General features: G+C 52.5%; 1 protein-coding gene across 2 annotated transcripts in view; it reads left to right on the plus strand.

The window, feature by feature from the left end:
* The window catches only part of FOXN3 (forkhead box N3), a 296,318-nt gene that overhangs the window by 124,006 nt on the left and 162,923 nt on the right, over positions 1-9,389 (plus strand). For both annotated transcript variants that reach the window (XM_004698756.2, XM_045287733.1), the window contains exon 3: positions 7,019-7,155. In XM_004698756.2, the coding sequence (XP_004698813.1) occupies positions 7,019-7,155 (137 nt within the window). The remainder of the gene's footprint in view (positions 1-7,018; positions 7,156-9,389) is intronic.

Genomic DNA, 9,389 nt, shown 5'->3' on the forward strand with positions numbered 1-9,389 from the left:
AAACCCCATGCTGCTTAGAAGTGAGATTTCATCGAGCTGTTAGGCGTCTCTTTCTTCTCTCTGGTCTCACCATTTGGGGGGGGGGGGGTGTAGACTTTGGCTCTTCTTGCCTGTTTTCTCTCATGGGTTCTGGGGTTTTTACCACTAGCAGGATAACAGTCTCTGTTATCCCCAGGTGGTGTTGGTATCGCAGGCTGAGTGTGACACTAGTGGTTGATTGGGCTTTGACGCTACAGCGTATAACAAGGTGTCCGTCATAGACTCTCCTTGGCTGTACTTGTGAAGCGTGTGCAGCCTTGTTCATAGGAGAGCTGGGCAGCCCCCGTTCTGTGTCTGTGCTCCATCCACACTAGACGTCCAGCTGCTGCAGGGTGGCCGTCCGGGTGGCTTTTCCGATGGTCTCCATCCTCCTCGTTTCCCGGTGGGAAGTCCAGTGGAGGACCTGAGTTACTCTCTAGGGAATCTCCGTGGGAAAATAAGGCTCCTCCAGCTCTTCCTTGCAGGAAGCTGCCCTCATGGACGTTCCTGATGTGTCTTTCCCACCAGGCTGGGAGGCCAGCTTCTTCTCTGCCCAGACGACTACCACCCAGCAGAACATGGCCGCCAGTCCATCTCTGCCAAGCAGTGCTAGCAGACCCTCTCCCTTATTCTTTTGGATCCCTTCACTTTTGATGGTGAACGGCCCCCCTCGATAATTTCTCCGTAAAACAGAATCACCTTCTTGGCTTCGGGATGAGATTCGGATATTTCACTACAAGCTCTGGTTCCCAAGTGCACTACCCAGCGAGGATCAGATTCCATCCCGCACTTCCTATGGGGCTCTCCCCATCAAGTCGGTTCTGACTCATCGCCCCTGGACACAGTGGGGCCCAAACACTGGACTCACAGTTGCTGATATGTTGAAGCCCATTGATGCAGCCACTGTGTCCAGCTGTCACTGCGCATCTTCCTTTACTTCCAAGACCCCCTACCAAGCAGCTATGTCCTTTTCCAGAGACTGGTTCAAAATGTTGTGAGGCTGAGTCTCACAAAGGCTTCCCATCCTCACGTCTAAGGAGCATTCTGGCTGTACTTCTTCCAAGACAGATCTGATCTGTGTGTTCTTGTGGGAGTCCACAGTACTTTTCCGTCTTCTTCACCAGCACCCGCATTCAAACGCATTGTTGATTTTTTTCTGCGGTCTTCCTTATTCAGTATCCCAACTTTCCCAGGCATAGGGGGCCACGGAAAACCCTTGGCTTGCGTGAGGCATACTCCAGTCTTCCAATGAACATCCTTGCCTTTCAATACTTTAAAGAGGTCTAGCAGATTTACCCAGTGCAATGTTTTCGTTTGATCTCTATAGGGTGGGTGCAGTTCATGTCATTTTCCTGGCCTTCAAAACTTGAGCTTTCCATCCTCTACATTAGGGGTCCTCACACTTTTTAAACAGGGGGCCAGTTCACTGTCCCTCAGACCCGTTGGAGGGCCAGACTATAGTTTACAAAAAACTGTGAACAAATTCCTATGCACACTGCACATATCTTATTTAGAAATAAAAAACAAAACGGGCACAAACACCTGGCAGGCTGGATAAATGTCCTCGGCGAGTTGAGGACCCCTGCTCTACATATTTTCGACTTAATAGGTTTTCATGCAAACCCTGTTACTGTTCCGCACTGTTACCTGACACCCAAGCAAAGGCTTGGAATGAGGTGCTGGGGCACCCTTTTTTCACATGACAGGGTCTGGGGTCTCTCCCGGTGTGTCGCCATGGCATTTCCGGAAATACCTTTGATTTGGTTTGGGTGTTTTTCTTCTTTGAATATCTGTGATTCAAAGTATAGGCTATTGTGAAATGAGGGTCCGGTCTACAAAAGCCTTTCCGTACCCCAGACATCTGTTAGGGCAAAATGCAAAGCTGTGGATGGTTGGAGCCGTTTCTCATGATCCAAGCCCAAACCAAACCCACTGCCATCCAGTCCATGCAGACACGTAGCGCCTCCTAGAGGACACACTGGAACTGCCCCACATGCTATCCTGTGCTGCCGTCCTCATGAAAGCGTCGAGTTCCCAATAAAATGATTAACAAAAAAAAAAAGAAAGCGTATTGATGCGTCTTTTCCCCTCAGAGCAGCTGAGGGGATCGAAATTCTGACCTTTCAATTACCTGCATCATGCATAACCCACTCCACCATCAGGACTCCTTGCTTAGGACCCAAAGCCTGGGGAAATATCTATCATCTGACTGATGCTGACTCATCAGGACCCTGTACGACAAGGTAGAACTGTCCCTATGAGTTTCAGAGACTGACTCTTTATGGATGTACAAAGCCCAGTCTTTGTCCTGTGGAGTGGCTGGTGGTTTCCAAGTGCTGACCTTGCAGTTAGCAACCCAACACGTTACCACTGCACCAGCTCCGATTGATGACTATTTGGAGCTTGGGTGGTACAAACAGTTACCTTGCTGGGCTGCTAACCCAAAGGTGGTAGGGTCGAAGCCACCCAGAGCTGCTTCATCAGAAAGGTCTACTAATCTGCTTCCAAAACAGCAACCATTAGAATCGACTTGCTGTTCACTTGGCAGTGAGTAATGCGATGCCGGCAGCACACAGGTGACCAAGACTGGAACCCGATCGCTGCTTGGTGGTTCCCATGCAAGGGCCAAGGGAACTGCTAGCAGCTGGTGGCTCTGGGTCTGGGGTAACTGAAGCCAGGAAGACACTGCAGTGGAGAGTGTGTGGGGTATGGGGCACATAGATTAGGGGACTGATGACAATAAAGGGGCAGTCATGCAATGTGGGAAATGTCTTCTCAGTGAATTGGCCAAACAAGACTGTAGCTTATAGATGGAGAAGCCCAGGCCTCCCCCCTCAGTTCGCCGGAGGCCCCTCTTAATGCAATGTATCCCAAACCAAGCTCACTGCCAGAGAGTGAGTTCCAAACCATGGTGACCCTGTGGGACAGAAACCCTGTGGGTTTCTGAGGCTATCAGAAAGCCTCCTCTTTCTCCTGCAGGATGGCTGGTGGTTTTGAACGGTTGACCTGGTGGTTAGCAGCCCAACACTTAACTCGTTGTGCTACCAGGGCTCCCTGTCAGTGGAACGCAGCGGGCTGTGTTTTGTTTTTTATAGACCTCTTGTAGAAGTCTCCCCAGCTTTGGTTCATCGGATGTGGTCCAGTGAGAGTCCTGCGCTGCGCTCTGGGCCGTGGGTCCTGGAAGGGCGATGAACTTGCAGGTGCCTTTGTGCGGACGCCTCCTGTCACAGCTGCACTGGGCCTCACTCGGCGGGGAGGGATGAGTGTGACCAGTGAGGAAGCTGACATACCCGTCAGCACGGTGGTTTGAGCAAGGAGCCCTGGTGGCGTGGGTGCCCCCACCAGCAGCAGATGAGCCTTATCTGTCCTCACCCAGATCCACAGTGCATCTTAAGGCCGGTTCCCTCTGGGCTGAAATGGACTCCACGGCCCTGGGTTTCTTGGATGCTTTGGGCCCCTGTCGTTCCGCCCCACCTGTCTCGTGTGTGTTCTGATGCAGAACCGGCATCCACAAGCACTGCAGACTTGGACAGAGTAGGAAGAGAGACCAGTGACTGTGGAAACCGAGAGGCTCACAGGGGTTTGAGCCTCAGCCCATCCCGGGGAGGGTGCAGGACCCGGCGGCACTTGGGCATAGGGCGAGTCTCCGAGCACCATCCGTCCCAGGGCCCCGCCTGGCTCTCTGCACCTGGGTCGGTTGCCTTGTAAACGGCTCTGCCCGATCCTGCAGTGCCGTTTCATGTTTAGATAGCATCGGGCTGTACAGTGCAGTCAATAAGTGTTTAGGATTTGGAAAAACCACATTCTTGGCTTATCCTTTCCCTAAGAGGGCCTCTAACCTTCATTTCCTTGTCATTTGAAACGGCTCCACCCTGAAAGCCGCTTTATGCAAACAGCAGCCTCTGGGTTCCCAGGCCCGGGCTAATCACTGTGTAGAGATGGGAGACCTGCCTGCCACACCAGGCCACAGTCTGTCCATGGAGCTTAGTCTGAGGGGGCTGGTGTGGGGAGCCAGGCCAGGGTCCCAGCATAGAAGCCCCTGCTGCTTTTGTGGGTGGCTTTATGTGCTCCAAACACGCTCGTCCCTGGTCTCCGTTCCTGTGTCTCTCCACTCCCTGCTGCATTTGGGCTTTCTTTTACAAGGTGGGCCACACACACTGTGCTGAGTTATTTGGTGACCTGTCTGCTTGTGGTGGAAATACGCGCCAGCCTCTCCACCTAACGTGGGCTTGACCACGTAGGCATGGCAACATGAGCGGCAGATGGATTTCGGAGTGGCCACATGGACTTCTGTTGTTTCTCTAAACATCAGGCTGGTTAAACTGGGGGCTCTGAAGCTTTGCAGGGAAAGGTCAGCCTGACCTGGCCCTCTGTCTGTGGTTAGATCCTCTCCCGGGGCCCGAGCAATGGGTGGCCAGAGGTTCTGAGCACTGAGCATGCGTTGATCCATAATCCTGATCTCAGCTCACCAGAAAGTCCCTTACCGTTGTACTGCTTGCTCACGTCGATAGGAAAGAGTGTCTTACAAGGAGTGCTGGTAGCGAAACATGTAAGCACCTGACTTTGAGCCAAATGGTTGGCAGTTCAAATCCATCCAGTGGCTTGCTCTGCGGGAGAAAAGATTACATACAGCCTCAGAGTGAAAGCCGTAAAGATGAAAACCTAGAAAAACCCAGTGAGACAGCTCTACTCTGTCCACAGGGTCACTACAAGGGACCTGAGAGCACCCAGCAACACGGGAGTGTTTTGGCGACTCCGTGACTAAGGTGGGGCCCTGGTGTCTCTGTCGGGTCAGTGTTGAACTGCTAACTGGAAGGTCAGTGGCTCAAACTCACCAGCTGCTGCGCAGGAGAAAGAGGATGCTATCTGTTCCCAGAAAGCCGTGCAACGGCCCCACACAGGGGCCCGATGAGTCAGCGTCAGCTCAATGGTTGTACTCAGCTGCTCGCAGAAGGTTGCGGTTCAAGTTCACCCAGGGACACATGGGAAGAAAGGCCTGGTGAGCTGATTCCTCCCCAAAGCAGACCCCGAACGTGCTAGGATGGACAGTTCTGGTCTTACACACACAGGGTCACCAGGCGTGGACAACAGCGTTCTTCTTCTGGTGAATAAAGTTGCCGTCACCTTAGAGCCATCAGTCATGAACTCATGACTGAAGGACAACATTGCTAAAGTTTCTTTCGAGATTCTTAAGAAGCCCTGGTGGCATCGTGTGTTCCACGTTGGGCTGCTAACCGCAAGGTCAGCAGTTTGAAACCACCAGCTGCTCTCTGGGAGAAAGATGCGGCTTTCCACTGCTGTGATGAGTTAGTCTTGGAAACCCACAGGGGCAGCTCTGCCTTGCCCTGTAGAGTGGCGATGCGTTGCAATTGCCTCGATGGCAGTGAGTTCTTTTGGTGTGATAGAAATTTTGGGGACTAGAGTATTTTTCTTAGATTCCCACTACCCAGTCATCATGCGCATTCTAAGTCCTGAGGGACATGGTCCATCTTTCTGTGGTCCGGTCGCACTGCCATTGAGTCAGTGCTGACGAACAGTGACCTCCCGTGGGTTTCCAAGACTGTAACTGTTTGCAGAAAGCCCCGTCTTTCTCCTGAGGAGCTGCTGCTGGTTTCAAACTGCCAACCACGGGGATCGCAGTGCAACGCATAACCACTACAGCACAAGGGCTCCTTCAATAGTTCTGGAACTACGGGACGATTGTTCTAGAACTACGGGGCGCTTATTCTGGAAATACGGGCGTCTGTTGGCTGAGAGCCAGGGTGTGCGTGGGTTTGTGTCATGTTGTCTTCTCTCCAGTTGGGTAAATATTTACAAGTGACCTTATCAAATAGCTGGGGGTCCGCTTGGCCACTTGAAAGCGTGGGGTCCAAGCAGCAACTGCCCTTGGCTGGCTGCCAGGCTCCATGGACTTCTGAGGGAACAGTTCACTTTTGTTTTATTAAAGCAACAAAACAAAAAAACTACACACAGACCAAAAGCCTCCAACCAAAAGTGGGCCTGGGAGTGAGTCTCAGTGGGATGGTTTTAGAAAACCGGCGTTTGTCAGATTGACTTCTGAAGATGGGACCCGGGGCTGGAGCAAATAGATTGCCGGAAGCTGAGAAATCCGAAAAATAAACATTGGCTCCTGGCTCAGGTTTACCAAGCTCCCGGGGATCTTCTGATTCTGGGGGGATGGGGAAGAGCAGTGGTGACAGAATCCCCTTCCAAGCTTCAGTGCTGTTCTCGTTTGAGGCAGTTTGAAACAACAAGCACACACAAAACACGGGGATGACTGTGTCCCCCTTCTTTATGTAAAGTGGGACCAAAGGCGACGTGGTTTCAAAACAGAAAGTACTCGCTGTGTAAAGCAGGTGTGTCCGGCTGGTGCCTCAGCCTTCCTTTCCGCTCAGCCTGGGCGCTCTGGCAGGCTCCCCTTTCTGCAGGAGAGGATGGAAGAATTCGGATCTTTGGGCGCACGGGTTACAAGCCCTGCTTGCTGCTCACGCAGAGGTGGGCTGTTTGAGCCCACCGGCTGCTCCGCTGGAGGAAGATGAAAAAATCCAGCCCATAGTGACCCTGTGCAGGGTCTTCACTTCCGCAGACAGCTTCATGTCCCTCCCATGCAGCAGCTGATGGGTTCCAGCCAGCCCCTAACCCACAAGGCCACCAAGGCCCTCTCCCGTAAGGATCACAAGCTCGCAAACGCGAATGGAGACCAGTTCTTCAGGGTTTGCTGTGTCAGAATCCACCTGATGCTACCCAGCCACGCGATGAACATGTTAATAGTATGAGAGGGCTGGTCAACCTGGTGAGCACACGCGTTCGCTTTTGCCTGTCCCACGTAACAAGAAGATGAAATTACATGGGAAGGTTTCCTGTTGTCGAATACAGTCCTCGAGGCTGGTGACTGCTCAGCCAGCCACCGAGAGCCTCTCCCAAGCGGCGGTAACTCGTCTGATAGCTGTATGTATGCAGGCCGCAAAATGCTTAATATCTGTCTGTCTTTTCTTTGCAGAGTATTGGGAAAGGGTCGTTATGGTGCATAGACCCAGAGTACAGACAAAATCTAATTCAGGCTTTGAAAAAGACACCTTACCACCCATACCCACATGTGTTCAACACACCTCCCACCTCTCCTCAGGCATATCAAAGGTAAGCAATTCAGACTCTGTGTGTGTGTGTGTGTCTACTGCAGTTGCATTATTCTGGCAGCTAAGGCTGCTGCTGAAGCCCGTTTTAACTGTCTGTATGGGGGGTTTAAAAATAACCGAAGATAAATGAGGAAGAAATTAGGCAGCATTAGGAGGCAACTCCCTTGTTCTGTTTCCCACGAGTCTTACCGATTCGGCTGCTCTGAAGGACTGCACTTCCAGGAGGGCTTCCTGGGCGGGCGAACAAACGAACATCTGGGGAGAAACTTTCCCAAGGAAAATGTCGACGGACCGGGCACGTCGGGGTGCCAGGTACCGTGGGGTTAGACGTCCAGGCGGGAGTAAGGCGAGCAAGTCTCTCTTCCAGCCCTCTGACCAGCAGGGTCTCCACAGGTGTCCCCCAGGGAGGGCTGGGCACCACTGTTGTCATTCCTGGTCTCCATGTGGACTGGGCTCTGGGGCAGCCTTCTGTTGTGGTTACCCCAGGCGTTGGCCTCTGCAAGGAGACGCAGTGGAGGACAATGGGGACGCCTGTTCCTCCGCCCGAGCCTGCTTGTTTGAAGACAGTGAGGTCACGGTGCTGGCTTTATAAAGATATAATTGGCGGGCAGACTAAGGAGTCGCTTACTGTTTTCAGAGGCGGGTGAATGACAGACCCCCACCCCTTCCAGAAACCCACATGACAGACAGCCAGCTTTGTAAATGGAGTGTTTTATGTCCGTGGTGCTGGGTTGGATATTCACATCTCTCCCAGCCCCACCTCTCCCAAACTCAGAGAACTCATCCTCGGGCCACCACTCTCTTGCCATCAGGAATAGCAGGCATTGGTCACTGCATCCCAGTGGTCTCTCAGGCTTTCTTTGTGCGTTCTTTGCCCAGCCTGTGTGTCCTGAGAGCAGTGGGACCCAGAGTGACCTTCTGAAAGAGGACAGGGGAAGTCCTTGTGCCTGGCGGGGAGAGGCATTCCATCAGCCTTCAGCGGGAGCCGGCAGGAACAGCTGGGCTCTCGGGGAAGACTGCTGTACATCTGCCTTTGCTAGGCGATTAGCGTGATGGTAGCCATAGCAACGGGAGTGTCTCCATAGTAACGCGTAGCCGAGACAGGTGCAGTGGCATCACAAGGCTGTTTGTTGCCTGGCAAAAGGACAGGCCATTAGTACTTAGATGTACGCTGTTGCCTTAGAAACAGATAACCCTACCTAGCAACGAGAGTTGGTTTGAAAGTTGTGCTTTTTCTTTCTTTTTTTTTTCTCTTTCAAATAAGGTTGTCATACCAGCCTTTGTCTGTGCTCATAAAAATCAGTGGACGCATACGCTACTGGAAATAACAACTTGAGGTCACATAGCTTTAGGAGATGGAGTGGGATTTTCCCAAAGCGGCAGAGAAGCGCCCAGAAGGAAGGGGCCATATGCTTGCTTTGCTCCCGGTGGCTGTAGCACTCCTGAAACGGAAGGGAACTAGGATTGGTGTGAAGAGTTGCCGGTACACAGGGCTGGCTGGGGAGGGCATGACACTAAATCCTAAAGTCTTTTCCCCACCCTCACGTCTTTCTACCCCGCCCCGCCCCCCGAGCCCCACAAAAATACCTTTCCCTTTCCCTCTCAGCTTGTCCCTCGGAATGTGTCCTGGACGATGTATTGATTTCCAGGAAGTTACCAGCCTGAGTCTTGTGTACGGGGGCATATCCTGAGTTTCTTTAGACCAGTATTTTCGTTCCCAGTTGTGACCCCCACAGGACACACTTAATAATTCGAAGGATGATAGCCAAGCCCCTGGGGTTGGCAAGAGGGACGTGAACTTGGGCGAGAAGCGGAATGACCTCATTTGGTTTGTAAGACAGGCATGAAAATCCAGACAAGCCCAGGCCTTCGTGATGAGAGTGGTGCCACCAGTAATACGGCAAATCCTGTTCTGTCCTCTCTTCTCAGGGTCGCAGCGGTCAGAGCTTGCTGGTCTGCGCTGGCAAGACCTCAGATTTTACCTTGGTCCAAAAGGTCACTGGTGGAGGAGGAGGGAGGAGTCAGATCCGACTCTGATACTGCCTGCCTCTTCTGTGTCTTCGCTCGGAGGCAAAGCGACTTTCGGGGGACCGAGGGTCCCGTCCTCTGAAAGCTGGGGATGTTTCAGTGTCTTGCAGTGTGTGACATGGCACTCCACAACCCAAAACCCAACTCACTGTCATCGAGTCTGACATGGCACTCCACAACCCAAAACCCAACTCACTGTCATCGAGT

The sequence above is a fragment of the Echinops telfairi genome, unplaced genomic scaffold, assembly GCF_000313985.2.
Source record: "Echinops telfairi isolate 266 unplaced genomic scaffold, ASM31398v2 ScPeMD7_18;HRSCAF=68, whole genome shotgun sequence".
NCBI classification, from domain to species: Eukaryota; Metazoa; Chordata; class Mammalia; order Afrosoricida; family Tenrecidae; genus Echinops; species Echinops telfairi.